Raw genomic sequence first — 22,056 nt, forward strand, 5'->3', positions numbered from 1 at the left:
CCCATGTGGGAATCAAATCGGCAACCCTGTTGCCCAGAGCTCAAGTTCTAACCAACTGAGCCACCCATCTACCCTCACGATAGTTTGTATTACACCTGGTATGTTAAGCTAAACATGAGTTTATACCAATATCCCCAACTATAATCCATTACCAATGGATCTTTCTAGCCTACTCCCCTTACTTATCTGTAAACTCCCACTCCAACAATGAGAAACCCGATTCCCACTTACTGCCATCTGGGTATTAATTGTTTGATTCTGTACGCACATATAGCAGTATTGGAGTGAGTATATGAGCAGTATATGAGCTGTACCTACATAAGGAAACAATTTTATCAACTAGAACACAGTTCTTATGTACACTTCTTTTGCCTTTAGTTTTACAGACTCACTGATCACGCCACTTGTTTCCCTTTGTTGCTATATTTCAGACATTTGTAATATAGTTAATTTCTTTTGTCATATTCTGCATTCCATCCTGGGTTTTCCCCTACCTCCTAAATGATTTTTAAAATATTTTCATATGTTAAGGTTGTGTTGTAAAGTTTAATAGGTTTGACAACAACATAGCATCATGTATCCACAATGACAGTATAATACAGAATAATTTCACTACCCTAAAAAAATTGCTTCACCAATTTAATGCCCCCTGTGCCAAGCTCCTGGGGACCGTTGACCTTTTTATTATCTCTATAATTTTGCTTTCTCCAAAATGTCATATAATTGAAATCATGCAGTATACAGCTTTTCCAGACTGTCTTCTTTCACTTATCAATATGCTTTTAAGTTTCCTCCATGTCTTTTCATGGCTTGACAGCACATTTCTTTTTATTGCTGGATAATATTCCACTGTATGGATGTACCACAGTATGTTTTTCCATTCACATATCGAAGAACATCGTGGTTGCTTCTAGTTTTGGATAGTTATGAATAAAGCAGCTACAAACATTCACATGCATGTTTTTGTGGACATAGTTTTCAAATTTAGCGTACATATCTGGGAGTATTATTACTGGATATTACATAGTAAATATTATAGAGTGTTATATGGTAAAACTACATTAGCTTATAAGAAATTGTCAGACTATCTTCCAAAGTGGCTATCCCATTCTATATTCCCTCCAGGACATGAGTTTAAACATTTTTAAATCACAAAAATAAATGTTGGGGTCAAATTCAAATTCTCTAAAAATCAAACAACAACCTAGCAGACTAAACAAAACACATCAGGATGCTCTATCTGTCCTATAGGCAGGCAATTAATAATAACTTTCTAGATGTTAAGCAAACACTGTCCAATAGCATTTGCTGTGCTATGGAAATGCTCCTTATTGGCTTCATCCAATCCAGTAGGAACTTGCCATATTTCGAGTGGCTATTGAGTATTTGAAATGTTGCTAGTATGACTGAAGAACTGAATTTTAATTTCATTTTAATTAAGTTTAAATTTAAGTAGTCACAGGTAGCTAATGGATGTCATATTGGATGGCATAGTTCTAGACCGTTTTAAGGATATTTGTCTTTATTTGAGTGAGATGGGAAACCATGAAAGATTTGAGCAAGGCAGGAGAATGATCTAACCTACATTTTAAATATCCTCCTAGATTCTTAATTAGGAATAAACTGAAGGGAGTCAAGGGCACAAACAGAGAGATCTCTTAGAAGTACAATAATCTGAGAAAGCGACAGTGGTTTGGACTGGGCTGACAGCAGTGGGGGTGGAGAGAAGTGGTGAGGTTCTCCATGCATTTTGAAGTTAGAACCTGTGCAAGGTAAATATTTGCCAAATACACATTGTATTTGTGACAAAGGCCATGGAATTAAAATTCTTACCTGTTTGTAGTCTCATTTCTCTCAGCTCTGCTTTCATTTTCTTTCAGCCATTGTATTTGTTTTGTTTTTAATTTTTATTGGAGAATATTGGGGTACAGTGTGTTTCTCCAGGGCCCATCAGCTCCAAGTCATTGTCCTTCAATCTAGTTGTGGAGGGCGCAGCTCAGCTCCAAGTTCAGTCACCGTTTTCAATCTTAGTTGCAGGGGGTGTAGCCCACCATCCCATGCGGGAATTGAACCGGCAAATTGTTGTTGAGAGCTCGCGCTCTAACCAACTGAGCCATCTGGCCGCCCTAAGCCATTGGTTTTGATAATAGAGTTTTAGCCCACCTGCTCCAGAGGTGCCATATTAAAACCTGACTGGGTTCCTTACTGGTTTCCTTTCTCCTATTTTAAAGAGAATGATGCTGTGCCTTATCTTCAAGCCACCACTGTAAGGGTAGGACTGGAATGAAGATGATGCACTTTGCTTATCTTAATTTAAAAATTATTTTTAATGCACCCACTATTAACTTGCAGAAATATAAGTGCCATGGTCTTGGGTTATATGTGGATGGGTAGGAGGGAGGGAATGGCCTGACTGGATTTCTAGTGGGATCGCATGTCAGCCTTATAGGAATTCTATAAACTAGCACTGTCCAAAAGTAATATAAGCCACATATGTAATTTAAAATTTTCTGTAGCCTGATTAAAAAAGCATAAAAAGAAACAAGTTGAAGTAATTTTAATATATTTCACTTAATTCAATATATTCAAAACATTATCATTTCAACATATAATCAATATAAAAAATTATTAGATCTTTTACATTCTCTTTTCTAAGCAACTACGTCTTCATAATGTGCATTGTGTTTTGACACTTATGGCACATCTCAACATAGACTAGCCACATTTCCAGTGATTGTTAGCCACAGGTGGATTAGTGGCTGCCATATTAGCACAGCTGTAAGCATCTGTTATGTTCAGATTTGGTGGAGGTGGGGTGGGGAATTAAATTCCTAATCATTGTCATTGATATCACAGATACTATTTTGATATAAATTAAAGAAATTGTATGATGTGAGTAGTGGGCAGTCTTGTAAAAACAAATGAAAAATCAAAATGTACCCCAAATCTACCAAACTCAGAATGAAGTTGTCACTCTGTGATATGTCTAATAATATCTCTAGAAACCTATACTGAAATAAATTCCTCCTTAAGCCAAAGTATCCCTCCTTTTCGCCACTAGAAAGAGTTAATTTTAAATAAAATGCTGGAGTGAGGTGTGCCCTAAGCGGAGGCTTTGATGTCTCACTAACCTTGAATTAGAGACTCTTGGCCATAAATGTGTGTTTTCTGGATCTTTCAGCTGAGACGGGTCTTTGGAAATTGCCTACCTCCTTTTCCACCAAAGTACTATCTTGCAATGACCACAGCTATGGCGGATGAGAGGAGGGATCAGTTGGAACAATATTTGCAAAATGGTAAGTATTTGGATTTTTTATTATAGATTTATTGAGATTTAGGTTACACACCATAAAATTCATTCATTTAGATATACAACTCAGTGGTTATTAGTATATTTACAGGATTGTACAATCATCACCATGATCTAATTTGAGGACATTTTCATCTCTCCAGAAAAAAACCTCATACCTATTATCAGTCACTCCCTAGTCCTCTCCTCCACCGGCCCCTGTCACTCACTACACTAATTTCTGTCTTTATAGAGTTGCCTGTTCTGGACATTTCAGATAAATGGAATCATACAATACGTGGCCTTTGGATTTGGTTTTAGAAATACTTTTTCTTTTCTCTAGTTTACTTTATTGTAAGAATATAGTATATAATACATATAACACACAAAATGTGTGTTAATTGACTGCTTAAATTATCGGTAATGTTTCCAGTCAACAAAAGTCTATTAGCTAGTTAAGTTTTGGGGGAGTCAAAAGTTATACTCAGATTTTTGACTGCATGGAGGTCAGCATCTCTAACCCCCATGATGTTCAAGTGTCAACTGTATACAATAAAAGGTACATTCCCTTCCACCCCAGACCCCCACCCAGGCTTGTAGAAATAAACACTATTACAGGTGTCTTACGTATTCCTCCGAAACTATCTGAGGATAGTGTATAATAGTGTGTATTATATCCCTGTTTGTTTAATACTAATTGAAATTAAAACTTTTTAAAATTAGATTTATTGTGGTGACACTGAGGTGAGTAAAATTATATAGGTTTCAAGTGTACAATTCTGTAATACATCATCTATATATCACATTGTGTGCTCACCACCCAGAGAAAGTTCTCCTTCCATCACCATATATTTGACCCCTTTTACCCCATTCTATCACCCCTCCCATTCCTTACCCTCTGGTAACCACTAAACTGTTGTCTGTGTCTATGATTTTTGTTTGTTTGTCTTGTTCATTTGATGCTTTCCGTTTTATATCCCGCATATGAGTGAAGTCATATGGTTCTTGACTTTTTGTCTGACTTATTTTGCTTAGCATGATAATCTCAAGATTCATCCATGTTGTTGCAAATGTCAGTATTTCATCTATGGCCAAGTAATAATCCACTGTATATATGAACTACATCTTTTTTATACAATCATCTATTGAAGGACACTTTGGTTGTTTCCATGTCTTGACTACCGTGAATAATGCTGCAATGAACATAGGGGTAAACATATCTTTATGGATAAATGTTTTCAGATTTTTTTTGGTAGATAACCCAGAAGAGGGATTGCTGGGTCATATGGTAATTCTATTCTTAATTTTTTGAGGAACCTCCATGCTGTTGTCCATAGTGACTATACCAACTTACATTCCCACCAGCAGTGTATGAGGGTTCCTTTTTCTCCACAACCTCTCCAACACCTGTTATTACTTGTCTTGTTGGTAACAGCCATTCTACCAGATGTGAGGTGGTAGCTCATTGTGGTTTTGATTTGCATTTTCCTAATAGCATTTTCCTTGAGCATTTTTCAGATATCTGTTGGCCATTTGTTTGAGAAGTGGCTGTTCAGGTCCTCTGCCCATTTTTTAATTGGATTGTTTGTTTTGTTGTTGTTGAGTTGTATGAATTCTTTGTATATTTTGGATATTAGCTCCTTATTGGAGGTATTGTTTGTGAATATCTTCTCCCATTCTGTTGGTTGTTTCTTTGCTTTGTTGATGATTTATTTTGCTTTGCAGAGGCTTTTTGGTTTGATATAGTCCCATTCATTTATTTTCACTTGTACTTCCCTTGCCTTTGAGATCAAATTCATAAAATAGAAAAAAAAAAATCAGATTTATATGGAATCACAAAAGACCCTGAATAGCCAAAACAATCCAAAGAAAGAAGAACAAGGCTGGTGGTATCACACTCACTGCCTTCAATTTATACTTCAAAGTGACAGTAATCAAAACAGCGTGGTATTGGCAGAAAAACAGACACACAGACCAATGGAATAGAATTGAGAATGCAGAAATAAACACACATATATATGGGCAGATAATTTTCAACAAAGGAGCCAAAAACATACAATGGAGAAAAGAAATAAGAAGACGGAATGTTTGAAAGCCATGTGCAAAAGAATAAAACTAGACTGCTGTCACCATATACCAAAATTAACTCAAAATAGATCAAAGACCTAAACATAAAACTTGAAACAGTAAATTACATAGAAGAAAGCATAGGTACTAAACTTAATGACCTTGGGTTCAGAGAGGATTTTATGATTTAACGCTAATTGAAATTTACATACTTTATCTGATTTTTAAAAACTTTTTATTCTGAAAGAATCTCTAACTTACAGAAAAGTCACAAAAAAATAACACAAAAATGTCTGTATACTCTTCACTCAGATTTCTCAAATATTAACATTTTACATTTGTTTTATTCTCTTTCATTTTCCTATGTGTGTTTGTGTTATGTGTGTGTATGTATGTGTATGTGTACATATAAATATAACTTTTGAGACACTTGTGTTGCACACACAAACCACTTCACCCTTAAATACTTCTGTATTTCCTAAGATCAAGGACATTCCCTTCTATAACCACAATATGATTATCAAAATCAGGCAATTACAGTGATACAATAATGTTTTCTAATCTAGAGACCTTATTCAAACTTCATCAACAATTCAACAGATGTCCTTCATAGCAAAAGAAAATTCTTCTGTATGTTGATTTTTTCCGCTTAAAATACATATCTGACAGATCATTCTAGATCAGCAATTATAGATTTATCCTCCTTATTTCTCATGGCTGCACATTTTCTTTTAAAACACAGTAACTGAAAATTTTAGAAGTCATCTATTTCCCATTCATCTTTTGAAATGGAGAACATGCCTCCTTCAGACCTGTTAAATAAGCCCTTCCCAGCTCAAAATGTAATATTTAAAAAATGTTTGCTCTCTCTTGGTTTATTTTCTCACATCTTAAAAAAACCCTCCTTTAACAACTGGCCTTTCACAAATGATTACAGTGCTTAAGGGGTCACTTTCCCAGGCGTGGCCTTTATCCACATCATCAGGAAGTCTCATGCATCCCCTTTGGTAAGATGGCCATGGAGCGATTTGGGTATGCATGACTAAAGGGAGATTCCTGGAAACAGTCACATGGCATTGGTGTGAGGGGTTCATGTTGTCAGGGCTGCCTGGAGGAGGCAAGCTCTGCAGATTTTCATGTATCTGAGAGGTCACAAGGTCCACTGTCTTCAAGGAGGCAGCAATGTGCTGGCAAGGCCTGGAGGATTCCCTGGAGGACAGAGCATTTTAATAGAGAAATCAACCCAGCCCCATGCTAACCTAGCTTGCTGTCCATGTTTTTCAGTAACCGTGGACCCAAACATGTTGAGAAGTGATGTCTTCGTTGATTTTTTAAAACGGGTACAGCTGGTAAGATTGCTCTTCTTTACTAATGTCATATTTCGATGCAGAACATGTGTCTTGGTTAACCATGTGAGCGTTTCCAGCCATCAGCCCCCACAGACGCTTACCTCAACTGATTCAGTGTTGCATGTCAAACAGAACATTGGAGACTTGACACAGGATGGGCGTGTGTCTGAGGGCTGTGGTGGAAGGCATCTTGGTCAGGAGCCTTTCTAAAGAAAGTCACATCTAAGCTCGTATTGGTAGATTTCTGGGGTGGGCAGGGAGATAAGAGTTTACTCTAGCTTTTATTCCCACTAGAGGAAAAAATAACAAAGCAGTAATATCTGGTGGTCTGGGAGACTCATGACCGATATTAGGAAAAGGGAAGCAGTCACCACTTCTTATGGGGGGTGGGCCTTCTCCAACTGCCAGTAGACCCTTCCCCTGGCTCCTTCTAGGGCGAGAGTGATTTACCAGCAGCAAAAAGGATTGCTCCTGCAGGGCTGGTGGGAGCTGTGAGGGCAGGAATGAGCAGTGGTGATACGTGGATGTCCCAGACCATGGAAGGAGTCCAAGGATAGGGATGAGGCTTCCTCACCTCAGTTTTATACAGACCCCACCTGGATATTTCCACTGCATCTCATATGTTTTTGGCCTGCCGTTTCCAAGTGGTTATTGCTAAATAATCACAGGCTCACAGACCTGGCTCTCCAGGGCTGAGCAAGTACAAGAACATCTTCCCGTCTCTGGGCAAGGACGCACAACATAAGAAACATGAATACATGTGACCTTCCAGGAGTCTGAGGGAAGCCTTTGCCAACGATGGCCAAAGGCAAGCTGCAAAAATAAGAGGGGTTTGCTTCTACAGGGACATTTAATCTGGGCTAGGCCAGTGCTTTAGGTACAGTAGCTCATTTCTCTCTTCCAACTTATTAGAAGAGGTGCTATTAGTATCTGTTTTTCAGGTTTCAGGTTAAGTAACTTGTCTAAGGACGCCTGTCTTGTAAGTGGAAGAGATAGGATCTGAACCCAGGAAGCCTGGATCCAGAGCCTTTGTTCCATTGAGGTTGTGAGGTATTTCTAGAGTGGTTGTAGCCTACCTAGCCCTGCCTCCCACTGGGTCCCCCTTGTGTTGTGTGTCTAGCCTCACTTGACTTACTATATTCTGTGATCGATCACCTTCGAGATGAAGGGAATTTTTTTTTTAATGTAAGTGTATACCTTTATTGGAAATATTATAAATTCTATTATATACAATATCCAAAAACAAAAGAGGAACTAATATATCTTTAGCACCTATTAGATGCTAAGTTCTAAGCTATTTTCAATTACACATCCTTAATCCTCATAAGAACTCCTAGGCAGTTTCATTAGACAGGGATACTGAGGCTCAGAGTTTTATAAAATTTTCCAAGGTAAAATTGCTAGAAGAAACTTGCAGAGCGGAGACTTGAATCCTCTTACTTCAGAGTACACTGCCATTCCACCACAACACATTTCCAAGTGTTGCAGGCAATACACAGGTAAATAAGATACAGCCTCTAGGAGCTTGGGACGTAAGACGTATATTGATAAATGATAATATTTGGATTTTATTACTAAAAAGATCCAGTATAGCCATCTTAGCTGTAGATGAAGGGACTTTTGAAAAGGCAAAACTGAAGTCTTTAGACTAAAGACCTTTTTATGTTCTTGGTTCTTAAACTGTCATGTTCTATGTCCTCGTGTGAACAATGTATTTGAGAGAAAAAGGCTGAGAAGGTATTTGGAGTGGCTTTTGTGTGCCTGGGAAGTTAGGGTAACTTATGTATTTGGGAAGTTTTGCCCATCGTGGCTATGTTTCGAGGATGTATTTCCTCATTTTCCTCATTTCCTCTTAAGGATGTTTCCCTTGTAGCTAAATGATCAGGGCCCATTATTAAAGGTGGTGGAAATTTAGAGCTTGGCGAGTCCAAGTATGGATTTTCTTGGATAAGAAAACTCAGGAATAAGCACCATGGCTATCAGACATCCTCTACCTCAGAGAGAATCAATAAAGCACTCTGATTGATCTTTGGGAAATTAACAAATTTCTCAGGTTATTAAATTTGATGAAAGGAGTTAGCACATGGTTTAAAGTGTGTTCAGGCAGTCCATGGTACGGAAGACTTTCTATGTTTCTTAAAGATAAATGTGTTCCATTTTCTAGTGTGAATTGTTCATTTTGTTTCTTGATCCACCCTAGATCAGGATGACAGCTTAGTTAAGGTTTTGTTTTTCTGCATTCCGAATCTACCCAGTTGGCTTTTTTCCTCTAATGTGTTTTGTGTGTTGCTTTTACATTTTACTAATTATACACATTCTAATAAAATTCAGATCACAAAGAGAGGCAAACTTTTCCTTGATCACAATGCCAAACCTAGAATATTTCACCTGTTGTACACTGGCTTTTATTTTGTAATATAAAGGTCTTTCGATGCCATAATTTATCCTATTTACCATATTGTTCAAAATAGTTTTTTTCCAAAGCAAAATGGGCTCATATTTTAAAAAGTAAAATAGCGCTAAAAAGGATTATAGCATAACCATCTCCTGCTCTCCAGAGGCAATAGCTTTCAAATCTTTTAGCTTTTTCTTCAGATTTAAAAATCTGGAGGTTAATGACATACATCTCTAACTTTCTCTTGTTCTTCAATTTGTAGACATTATCTACTGACTGCCTGTTATGGGGATGAGGGTTTCAGCTATTTTTTTTCTTCCAGCTTTCTAGTATCACCTTCTTCCATTACCCTCTTCTCCCCAATTTTGTTATGTAACAATTAAAAAAAATAAATCCTTAGTATTTTGATCACCTTAATACATATGTAACTATTACTTACTGCTGAATAAATAATGTTTATAATTACCTTTACTTTTTAAAACAACTTTTGTTATTCCTGGAGTTAAAAAGGCATCATTTAAAAGAAAAATATATGTTTAGTTGTCTTTAAACATATGACTCTTTCCATACTTATCGCAGTGCTGAAAACAGAATTTTCCCCACAGTCTATCCAGTCAGATTCTTTTCTTGCAGGGGATCCATGCAGAGTCTCTGTTAAAGCTGAGACTTGAGTAAGTTTTCCTGCTAGTAGGAAATAGCCAGTAGAAAAAGAGAGTTTGAGACTGGAGTGGGCGGGATTGGTCTTGATAAGCAATGGCACCAAGTACTTGAGGAAGGAGGACTGAACGTGAATTGGGATTGAGTGGAGGAAGGATGCCTTTTAAACCAAGTGTGAGACAAAGAGAAAGACAAACATAGGGCTAGGCAACGTTCATGGTCCAAGATTTATGAGTATAAGTAGAGTGAGTCCCTTCTTGATGTTTCTTTTGTAGTTATAGGAGGCGAGGCCACCTGGTGGGTTGAGGGATGTGGTTGGTGGTTCAGGGAAAGTGAAGAAGGTTGAAATAGAGTGTGAGTCAGAACTCTATTGACTGAAGTAACTGGTAGGACATGCCAGAGAGAAGGAAGGAGACTGAGGGCCAATTGCTAGCCAATGTGTCTCATTCCAACCAGTGGCAAAGAATTGGGTGATCCTTGAAACTTTTACCTGCCTTAATGTGGAGGTTACCCACTGAGAGAAAGTTATCTCAACTGAAACCATTGTTGCTGTGTTAAACAGAACATTGGAGACTTTAATATTAATGTTCTCTTCTAAAATACCAGTAGTGTAAATGTGCAGTGATGGACTAGAGAGGGAGGTAATGTGTATAAACAATCAATGTTTAAATGTTCCGTTTTAGATGACACCATCCTAGTTTTGTTTCAGCCTCTCACTTGGATTATTTTGAGAAATACGGCACCAAGATTTTTCAAATACCTATTTGTGCAGGCACTGTTCAAAATAAATTTATTGCATAATCCCTGCTCTGAAGGAGTTTATCATCTAAGCAGCCATCTAATCCAGCTGTAAACAAATTAAGTATAAAAAAGCCAAGAACATTCAACAAATAAACACTTAGAGTGGATAAGGTAGAATTCAGCTACTTCCTTATTAGTCAGCCCTTTTTCAGTTGCAAGGACTAAAGTCACAAATGCAAAATTTATTCATTTAAATGAAAAGTCGAAGTATGGCTGGCACTCTTTTCCCACTCTCTACTCCAAGCTCTGCTTTTTCTCTTTGTTGACTTCATTCTCACATAGCCTCCCTCCATTCTGAAAAAATGGCCATTTGTTTCAAAATTAGCAGCCCCAGCTGAAGGAGAATACCCTCAACTTCCTTCCTCTTTCTTTCTAATGGAACCAGAACTCCACTGGGGGAGGAAACCTGCAGGTACCGTGTTTCCCCCAAAATAAGACCCAGGCAGACCATCAGCTCTAATGCACCATAATATAATATAATATAATATAATATAATATAATATAATATAATATAATATAATATAATACCGTGTCTTATTTTAATATAAGACCAGTCTTATATAATATAATGTAATATAAGACCAAGTCTTGTATTAATTTTTGCTCCAAAAGACGCATTAGAGCTGATGGTCTGGCTAGGTCTTATTTTTGGGGAAACATGATAATTGCTAGAGAGAAGGAGGAAGGAAAGTTAAGGGGTGGTTGCCAACTGACTTGTCTCAACCTGACCAGTGGCAAAAGGCTGGGTGTCTGTGACTGAATAAGAAATACATATTTGGTCTCTGAACTGGGTTTCTGACACAGAGTTCCAAACACCCTTGCTATTTCCTGAGTGATGGGGTGATAGGCTTGTCTTGCACAGAGCTTCTAAGACTCATATATAGACGTGGAGTTATAATGTTGCACACCTGAAACTTATATAATGTTATAAACCAATGTTACTGCAGTTTGTTTAAAAAACAGTGTATTTTTGTATGCTAATGACATTACTAGTCACTGGGGGCCCCTAGATAGCTTCGAGATGGGGACTGGTCAAAGGCATAATTACAGGGTTGGAACTTTCAGCCCCAACTTCCAGCCCCCTGGGGAGGGGTGAGAGATTGAGTTAATAGTTGGTCACGCCTGCCTTCGTGAGGAAGCCTCCATAAAAATCCCTGAACTACAGGGTTTGGAGAGCTTCAGGGCTGGTGAACATGCAGAGGTGCTGGGAGGGTGGCGTACGTGGAGAGGGCATGGAAGCTCTGCGCCCCTTCCCACATACCTTGCCTCTTCCATTTGGCTCTTCCTGAGTTGTATCCTTTATAATAAATGGGTAATTGTAAGTAAAGAGCTTTCCTGAGTTCTGTGAGCTGTTCTAGAAAATTATCAAACTTGAGGAGTGTGTCATGGGAACCCCCGACTAATAGCTGGTTGGCCTGAAGTATGAGAGGCCTGGACTTGCGACTGGTGTCTGAAGTTGGGGAGGAGCAGCCTTGTGGGACTGAGCCCTGAACCTCTGGGGTCTGTGCTAACTCCAGGTAGTTAGTGTCAGAAGTATTGGTGTGAATAGAGAAAAACAGTGCTTTTCTCTTTAGTGTCCAATGAGCAATGTAAGAATATTGGAGGATTTTAAGCAAGAGGACATTCTTAGGTTTGCATTAAAAAATATTTCTCTCCTGTGTTTTGAGTCCCAAAGGACATGCCAAGGACTTTGGGGGCTTCAATCACTTCCCCCACACTTCCTCAAATAAATGTCCTTAAGTTGGAAAAAAACCCCAAAAGAGTATATATATGTAAAATCTGGCTGCTGTATGGAGAGTGCTTTATAGGAGGGAAAGAATGGAATGGAGGCAGGAGACCAATACGGAGGCCATGGTAGGCGTCTGGAGAGAGGAGACGTCTGTTGGGTCTAAGGTTCTGGAGATGAAAATGGGATGGATTCAAGAGGTAGTTTAAGATATAAAATGTACAGGACTCTGAACTTGATTAGATATGAGTATTGAAAACATCTTCCTGACTCTTTCCTTGATTCCTTTAATTTTTATCTGTTGCCACTAATTCAAATCAAAGATATAACTTCCTCCTCATTCCCAACAATAACAAAGCAATAAAGCTGCCATTTCAGGGACTGTAATGAGTGCTGTTCCAAGTTCCACATGTTACCTCCTTGAATCCTCACCAGAGCCCTATGAGGTGGGCGCTATTACCATCCTTATTTTAGAGCTGAAGGAATGAGGTGTAAAGAGGGAAAGGGACCTTTCAGGTGTATACAAGGTCACATGCAGTGAGAGGGAAAGGTAGGCGGCTCACCTAAGCATCTGCTCTGTGGACTGTGTGCTTCTTAACCATGCCCGTGGTCTGGCCCAGTCTCTTAGTACCTTACCCACGGATTACTGCAACCCACCTATCTTGAGTCTCCCCCATCTTCCAGACTCTAGTCCATTTGCACCACACTTCCAGACAAATCTTTCTATAACTCTATTTCTATCCTTCCATTTCCCTGATCCAGAATCATTATGGCTTCCTTTTGCCTTTTTAATAAAATTCTCAAGTGTCTGATTTCAGGGCCATCTATAATCTGACTTGCTCTACCAGTCCAATCTGCATCCTCATTTTTCCTTCGCAGAAGAATTTAATAAAGACATGCATTTATATCATTTCGATATTTTACTGGTCTGTAATATGGTTTGAATTGGCAGTTGCGTTGAGGTAACCTAAGTTAATGGTAGGCTTTCCTTTAGAATCATCAAAAAACACTCACATTCTTTCCATTGATTTTGTGAGTGGTTTTCCCCTGAGGCAACAGATATCTGTGATTATAGGCCCAAAACCTTTAAGAACCCAAGACCTGAGCAAAGGTATACCTAGAAAAGGACTATTTACAACAGTTACTCTGGGGAATCCCTTATCACTGATTACCTGTGTATCAGCTAAGTATGGGGTTTTGGGGGGGTCCTGGTGTGGTTCACAATCAATCAGCTATAATGACTGCAGGGAACTAGGGAAACCTTCCAAAATTCCCCTGGAAAAGTAGAAGTGAACAAAGTATGGCCTGAGGTTGTATGGGGATTGCTCAGAGCCTATGTGGTGGAGGAGGCAAACCGGTGGCCCTGACATTCTGTGGAAGGGCTTGGAGTGATTCTCAAAGGATTCTGGGAAATGGGTTGTCCCAGCCCTCGACGCTTGGAGGGAAAACCTGGGAGGTGGTTCTGCATTTGCTGATTCCACGGCCAGTTCTGACAGGGAGAAGCCATAGGACTGTTTGAAGAGTGACAAACACAGTGATCAGTAAGTGGCAAATTCTTATGTAGCCGGAAACTTATTTTATGTGGCGGGAAACAACATAACATAGTACCTTATGCTGGTATTATGGTGGTAACCGGGTGGCTATATAACTTATCCAAACAGACACTTTGGGGAGTGAAAGGAGTGCTATAATTATTACACATGTATTAGACCACTTTGGTTGCCATAACAAAGTACAGACTGGGTAGCTTAAGAACAGAAATGCCTAGACCTATGAGACATAAATTAGTTTTTGTGCATGCATGGAGCGAGAGCAAGCTCTTTGGTCGCTCTTCTTATAAGGGCACTAATCCCATCCTGAGACACATGACCTCACCTAACACATCCTCTCCCTGAGGCCCCGGCTCCAAACACCATCATACTGGAGGTTAGGGCCTCAGCATATGAATGTGGGGTGGGGTGGAGGGCGAGAGCGTGGCCAGGAGACAAAAACATTCAGTCCATAGCAATGCTGGATGCCAGGCTCATACTAGAACCTTCCTGGACCAGCTGGGGGATGTGTCCACTCTACTTAGGGCCCAGGCCCTAGAGTCATGTGGAGCTGGCCTTGCCTCCTGCCTCTGCCACCATCTAGTGTGTCCTCAGGCAAGTTATTTAACCTTTGTGAACTTTTACTTCACCTGAAAAAAGGGAGATTAATAAGTATCTATACCTCATGGAGTTGTTCTGAGAATTAAATGAGCTACTGTATGTGGAGCAGTTAGCATACAGCACAAGGATCAGTATCAGGACCTAACAGTATATTTGTATGTAACAAATTAGATGTGTTTATTCATAAATAATATGCTATTTACACAGTTGCCTATATGTGTAGACATAATACATTCATACACATATGTTGTTTTTTTGGACCAGCCTTTTGAATTCGGAAAACAGCAGATTTTCTCTTCTAAAGTGCTTAGGTTACGAATCATAGAAACTTAGTAATTATAAGTATGATGGAGAGGGGGAGTTAAAATTTAAAGTCACAGCTTGCCTTTTGATAGCAAAATTAGGCAAAATAAGCCTGCCACTAATGTGATTGGCCTTTTGAGATAACTGGACAATGTGGTTGAGTTGTTGGATCCCTCTGGTTTCCTATAAAACCTAATATCTCATCTGTTGTCTGGGAATGGGGTAGGGGTCGTGGCTGGGTGGGGGTGTGTTCAGGAAGACTAAGGAAAAGGGAGGTGTTGCCTGTTAAGGTGGAAGGGTTTCACCTGGTCAGCTTACCTGAGCCCCAAGTTTGCAATCTCCAATCTTCAGGTTGACGATTTGGATCTCTTCTCCCCAACCTGATACCAGAAAGGATACTTGGGCTGGATAAAAAGTTTTAGTCACTAAAAAGAGATCACACCCCACCCCCTGACTCCACCCTCTGTATTACTAATATTCTGGCTTATATAGTAGGTTTAGAACACAGAAACGATTTGAGTGACTCTCAGTTCTCCCGGAGATGACCCATAGCTTGTACCATTCTAAATGCCTAGGAGAGAAGTGAGCTTAATACATACAGTGGATGATGGAACATTAGGGGTTAATCCTATTGTAGATCCTGGGATGAGAAAGGCTGTGACCTGACTCAGCCTCCTGGCCATGAGGCAGCTCTGTGAACTGACAGGATCCCCTTTGGGAGGTGCTAGAAACAGCCTACTCCCAGTTGCAGCTACACTATGAGGCCTGTCTGGGCAACCACTGGCCATGCCCTCCTGGGGGTCCTTCTCTCTGTGGTAACTGAGCACTATCCTCAGCTTTGCACTTTCCTAAACTCAGACAGCCTTCCAGTGTCTAGCATGTCCTTGACATTCTAGAGCACCCCACCCCGGAACCTCACAGGTCCCCAGATTTGCACTCACCTCTAGCACACATACGTCCCCTCACAGAATACATAAGCACAAGCAGAACTTCACTGAGCTGCGGGTGTTTGCACTCAGCTGGGCACCCACGCGCAGACAGTGACTTGCTGCCCCAGGCCTCAGAGTTTGCACACTTGAGATTTTCACTATAGCAGAATCATAAATTACTGCACATTATGGACTTTTAGGGATGCCTGGAAATATTCAAAATGAGAGTTAAAATCTGAGACCACTAAGGCTCACGCGGGTGATTCTTTCCTAAAGTGGATGCCTTGTGGTTTATTTAGAAATCATTCAAGCTGCATGTTATGCTTTGCTTTGGCCTCTCTCCATATCCCTTCTAATCCCCACCCTGCACCCCCAAAACGCCATCCTCCAAATCTCTGCTCTCATGTACTTCTGGGTACTGTGTACCCCAGGGCCCTGGGAGAGGACACTGCTGACGGTCAGCGAGGGCCCCCTGAGGCTGTGTGGGCAGCGAGGGGCCCCTGAGCCTGTGTGGGCAGCGAGGGCCCCTGAGGCTGTGTGGGCAGCGAGGGCCCCCTGAGGCTGTGTGGGCAGCGAGGGCCCCTGAGCCTGTGTGGGCAGTGAGGGCCCCTGAGCCTGTGTGGGCAGCGAGGGCCCCTGAGCCTGTGTGGGCAGCGAGGGCCCCTGAGCCTGTGTGGGCAGCGAGGGCCCCCTGAGGCTGTGTGGGCAGCGAGGGCCCCCTGAGCCTGTGTGGGCAGCGAGGGCCCCCTGAGCCTGTGTGGGCAGCAAGGGCCCCTGAGCCTGTGTGGGCAGCGAGGGCCCCCTGAGGCTGTGTGGGCAGCGGAGGCCCCTGAGGCTGTGTGGGCAGCGAGGGCCCCCTGGGGCTGTGTGGGCAGCGAGGGCCCCTGAGGCTGTGTGGGCAGCGAGGGCCCCTGAGGCTGTGTGGGCAGCGAGGGCCCCTGAGGCTGTGTGGGCAGCGAGGACCCCCTGAGCCTGTGTGGGCAGCGAGGGCCCCCTGAGGCTGTGTGGGCAGCGAGGGGCCCCTGAGGCTGTGTGGGCAGCGAGGGCCCCCTGAGGCTGTGTGGGCAGCGAGGGGCCCCTGAGGCTGTGTGGGCTTACCGTGCTTTCCCTTTGCTCACAGGACACGTTTGGCATCACTACCAAGAAAGCCTCTCTGGACGTATTTTTGCCTGATGGAAGGAGCATTCAAGCTGACATTCTAACATCAGACACTGTCGAAAGAGTCCTAGAGGTAAACTTTATCCAAACACCAGCCCCCAAATTAAACTGAGGAAGTAGTCTACTTGAAGGCAGGGACTAGGATTGGTTATCTTCCACAAGCTTCCTGCCTCTCATTTTACTCTGGATGACTTCTCTGTAGAGATGCTGGGGTTTTCTGGAAGACTGACCAGGGAATCTGAGCTACAGCCATTCCCGTAGCCCCTTTGGTTTTACTTTCTCTGTGGGCATCAATTTTCCGGAGACTTCTTAGGGCTTTCTTAAGGCTGTTGTCAGTTTCCTGGAACTCAGCTAGGGATGTATCCTGGAAACATGAAAAGTGCTTTATTATGGGGTGCTCCACTGTTGGGAGCAGGAAGGAGGCTGGAGCCCAGATGAGTAGGAAACAGGCTGCATCCAGGTGGACTGGTGACAGATTCTAGGAGAGAGTGACAGGGATAGTGGATTTCTCAAAGGCTGAAAGACGTGTCCCTCCTCCCCCACAGAGAAAGCCACTGAAATCCACACCCCAGTGGGTCTAATTCTGTACCATTCCCGGTTTTAGTCAGTTTTCTGAGAACTCCAAGGACGCCCCAGAAAGCATCCTCCCCTTCAGATGTGGTTGTCACCAGCTCTGCCCCGGGCCTATCCTCCTTCTGAGCTGGGCTGCTGAGGGGACACGTCTTTTCACATCCACACAGTGCTCCCAGGCCCCTTTCCTTCAGAGGGTTTTAGTTCTAATCCTCCAGAGACACATACCTAGGAGCATAAAAAGTTATAAACAGGAGGAAGTGGGGAAGTTTCTAGGACCTTGCCAGGGACCGGAAGTTCTCGTGCTAGGGTCATGGTATCTGATGCCTTCTGAGCCGGAAATGAACAGAAATGTTGCCTATTGGGCTCCCAGCTCTCAAGCTGTCTTTACCTAAGACAGTGGGGGTGGGTGGCTCCTCCCTGCATTGTGGCTCTTCTTTCTAGCTTGGAGATTCAGATTCAAGCCCACTGGTACCCTCCTGGCCTCAGAAGAGCAGTTTGTGTCCCCAGATTAGGAAACACCCCTTCTCTAGGTCTTGGCCCCATCTGAGTATGATTGTTTTGGACCTTTCTTCTTGCTAAAGTCACTGCACACACCCGACCTCAGCCTTTTCATGGCTCCTGTATTGCTGACCTGGTTGAATAGTATCAGCTGACTGAGGCCACCCAATGGGAAGTTACCCTGGGCTCCTCCCTGTCCCCCGAGTCCTCCGGCCACTGTATCCCAAGTCTCTTTCCTATTCACTCCTGTTTCAAGCCCTCATCATTCTCAGCTAGATTTCTATAGCAGCCCTGAAATTAGCCTCCCAGCTTCCAGTCTTGCTAATCTTCTACACTGATTTCCAGAATGAGCTTTCTAAAAAGCATCAAACGCCCTTGATGCTTAATGTTTTAGGGGATTTATCCCCCCAAAAACCCCAAATCAAAGTTCCCTCAATTGCCTTCCTGGGACCTACAAAATGAGAGACAGGCACATGAATGAAGGCGGAGGATAGTACCAGTGAGGACCACACACTCAGATCCCTCTGGGGCCAGGCAGGTAACTCAGGCGCAGCTGCGGATGTAAGATGATTTGGAAATGGTTGGGCCTGTGGAGCACTAAAGAGTACCTGCCCTGCCTGATGACATTATTATTGACATGTTTTCAACACACGGGGTTCACTGGCCAACTGAGACTTACCTGCAGCTGAAACTGCCTGCTGGTGGGATTTTGGGGTCTCCTATCTGTTGCGGCTAGGACAAGTCCTGGATTCAAATAAAAATGCTGCTGTGGGGACAGAGCCCCAGAGAGCAGTTTCCAGGCTCTCGGCCTCACGTAGAAAGGTGCTGGCTCAGGTGGTAGATGGCCATCAGCTGTAGCTAGTTGGCCGTTAGCTGTAGCGGTTAGCCATTGGCCACTGATATAACTGCCACGGCTGTGCTGGGGAGTCAAGGAGAGTTGGTCGGTTGGCAACAAAGCAGACAGCAGGTCGCACGTCGTGTGAATCCAGCCTCCAGTGAGACTATAGTGGTGTGACTCCCCTACCTATGGCTCCGTGGGTATTCCTTTTTGGCCTCACCATGTCCTGCGTTCTTATGTGGGGAGCGGGAACAGAGACCCCGCAGGCTGCCCTGCATGACAGCTGCCATGTCGTAGCTGTGTGAGTTTGGGTAAGCTACTTAACTTTTCAAGACAGTGTCTAAGGAATTATAGAAATAGTTCATGTTCCTTCAACAGTGGGTTCTGGTTACTGATCATAATTGGTATTGTTATTGATAGAAGAGGGAGTGCTAAATAAGTGTTGAGTAGGGCAGTAAGGCTAGGGTTCTACAGTACCATCTGTTTTGTCCTGTTCACCTTATAGCTAATAGCTTAAATTTAATTAGGCACATCTATGATCTCAGAAAAATGTGCTTTCTCTCTTCCAATCACATTGCTTGTGAGAAATTCCAACCCATGACACTGACGTCATTAGTATCAGGTACGTTTAACTGGAGGTTCTACCTTCAAGGTGGTGGAGTTTCTATAAAAGGTAAAGTGAGCACGTGGCCAAACAGAAATGTGGATTCTCTTCCAGGGGCTGGGAAATTCTATAGCTGGCATAAAACTAATTTGAATTTTGTAATTAAAAATCATGGTCTGTATCTTCTCAAGCACACTTGCTGTTGTTACTCTCACTTTGCTGTTACCAATGACTTCACCCCCATCTTGCTGGACTCTTTAAAGACTAACAGTATACTAAAAATCCTTTTTTCATTTTTTATGCATTTGCGCTAATGTGGTTTTATTGCTGGCATTTGTGTTTTGAAGCATTGTTAATATCTGCTAAGAAGGGAATATTATTGTGTCTCTACGTAGATGCTTACTCCTCTCAAAAGAAGGTGCTTCTATTTATGTCTATATAAATTATATAAAAGCTTCTCCATTCTCCTTTTCCCACCCCTCTATCTGCCTTGGCATGTAAGCTTGTGGTCTTCACGGAATGAGTCAGAGAAGAGAGAAATCTAATAATTTGAGTGGACATGGGTCATATTTATTTTAGGACAAGATGTCTTTACAATGTTACCTATCAGCGCACACTCACCCATGCACACAGAGCCCTGTGTTGTGGTTTAGGTTTTTTTTGTTTGTTTTACAGAGGTGTGGGGGAGAATGAGGTAGAAAGGAGAATGGGGTTAAGTGTTGAGTAAACTTATAAAAAGTTCCCAGGCTCTTTATTTGCAAAGCTGTCCTAAGGACACCTTCTCATACCATCCACCTAGTAAGACTGCCCCACGAGGTAATTTTCAGGTCTCTGACAAGAAAAGGTCCCCCTTTGAGCCTGGTATTAGGACAACTTCCACCGGGAGAACTTGGAGTCATGGCTGAAGCATCAGCTCACACAGTGCTGTAAAGGCGAGTCCGTGGGTGTTAGAGATGACCCAGAGATTTCAGGTGAGGCATGCAAAGAAATCACTCAGGAACCCAGTCTTAAAGAGGGATTGGGCTGGGTCGGTAGAAAGGGAGAGAGTCTGGGGTAGCATGGACGGTCCTGCTAAGGGCAGGTGAATGTTACAGCCTTGTGACCTGTTGGTAAAAACGAACCCATTGGTGTTGAAATGAAAGCCTTTTGATGTGAACGTCAAAAAGAAATATGAAATCAGGGCAGCCCCAGCCTGGAATCTGAGGATTTCACTGCAAAAATGCCATATAAATTAGACTTGAACATCACAGGAGACGTGAGAGAGAAGCAGGCCTGGAGTGTCAAAGGCAGATAATAGCTGGTACACTTTTATATGACAGCCAAGCAGTGGGGGAACATCCTTTTTCCCATTCCAGCAATCCAGCCCCTAGGAAGGCAAATGGAAGTGCAGGGCGCTGGGGGCACTCTGACAGAAGTATAGATGTTCATTGAGAATGACTGCTGCCCCCCAGTGGACAATAAAGTCCAAAATGATCCCGGAGACTCCACATCTGGGAGGGGGCAACCGACCTCAGCTGAGGCCAGTTCAGGCCCATTGTGGTAAGACAGATTTTCTTCTTCACTCTAACTTTTTTGAATATCTAAATTTTCTCAAATGAGTATGTACCATTTTTAGATTTAGAAAACATTTAATGTCTGCTAGCCCATTAAAGCACTTTTATAGATGTTTATAGGCAATTTCAACTTCTTTCTGCACACTACGATAAGCATGGTGGATACTAATAACTCACCTCCCCACCCCTTGTTTTTGGTTAAAGGTGGTGTCACACAAAATTGGACTATGTCGTGAGCTCTTGGGCTACTTCGGCCTATTTCTCATTCAGTTTTACAAGGAGGGCAAGCTGTCTGGTAAGGAGAGAAGGAATACAGGGTGGGCAGGTATGGGCAGGCACTCCGCCCAGGAGATGCAGGAGTCACAGCTGGTTATCCCCCAGGGGAACTCCCCAGTGTGTGGTCTCTACTACTTTTCTCAGCCCCTGGATCAAAAGTTTATGGGTGGGAGGTTGTGTCTGTATTCAGGATGAGCAGCTCCAGAGAGGTGGCACAGATAGGAGCAAGAGGTCAGGGTTTTCCAGTAACTTCCTCTCCTATCTGCCCCGGTCCCAAATGATGTCCATGTCACCTTCACCACTGTGCCCTGGCTGCTGACCACCAGCCACACCACAATTCCCTTGTGGATGGAGCGCTAAATTCCAGGCGTTAGGGCATCCCCCATTGCCATAATTTCTCCTTGTTAAGGAATATTTGCTAGAAAATGCAGATGACATAAATAAGTTCTTAGATTCTTAAAAAAGATGTAATGAGATAGTGAAAGATGACAGTATGATTCATATAGCTTTTGCTTTATAGTGCATTTCTAGATATTGCAAATTTTTCAGTTGTGAAATGCTATCAGTTATCTTCAAGTAGTTTTCATATGTCTTCATGAAACTGTGGGGAGGTGGTTCTGAGTTGGAAGTTAAGGGTTTGTGTGTGGGCGTGGCCACTGGGATCTGTGGTGTGCTGGTGAAGGCACAGGATCTTTCTGAACCTGTTTCTTCATCTGTATCACAGTGTAAAATCTCTCTCTCTCTCATGGTGTTGGTATTTTATGAGACTAAAATGTTATTTATTTTTCTGAAAAAAATTTAGAAAGTTAAAAACTACATACATGTGTAAGAGAATATTATTATTGTATTTTATTCTTTCCAACATAGTGCTTTGTGTTCTCATTTTAAAG

At 42.1% G+C, this 22,056-nt stretch overlaps 1 protein-coding gene across 3 annotated transcripts in view; it reads left to right on the forward strand.

Annotated features, from left to right (window-relative positions):
- The window catches only part of SNX31 (sorting nexin 31), a 77,730-nt gene that overhangs the window by 9,150 nt on the left and 46,524 nt on the right, over positions 1-22,056 (forward strand). For all 3 annotated transcript variants that reach the window (XM_019716373.3, XM_019716374.3, XM_074316486.2), the window contains exons 3-6: positions 3,182-3,296; positions 6,641-6,705; positions 16,787-16,897; positions 21,095-21,185. In XM_019716373.3, coding sequence (XP_019571932.3) covers positions 3,182-3,296; positions 6,641-6,705; positions 16,787-16,897; positions 21,095-21,185 — 382 coding nt within the window. The remainder of the gene's footprint in view (positions 1-3,181; positions 3,297-6,640; positions 6,706-16,786; positions 16,898-21,094; positions 21,186-22,056) is intronic.

This window comes from Rhinolophus sinicus, chromosome 6, assembly GCF_057876585.1.
Source record: "Rhinolophus sinicus isolate RSI-liver-muscle chromosome 6, RSI-T2T, whole genome shotgun sequence".
Classification (NCBI taxonomy): Eukaryota; Metazoa; Chordata; class Mammalia; order Chiroptera; family Rhinolophidae; genus Rhinolophus; species Rhinolophus sinicus.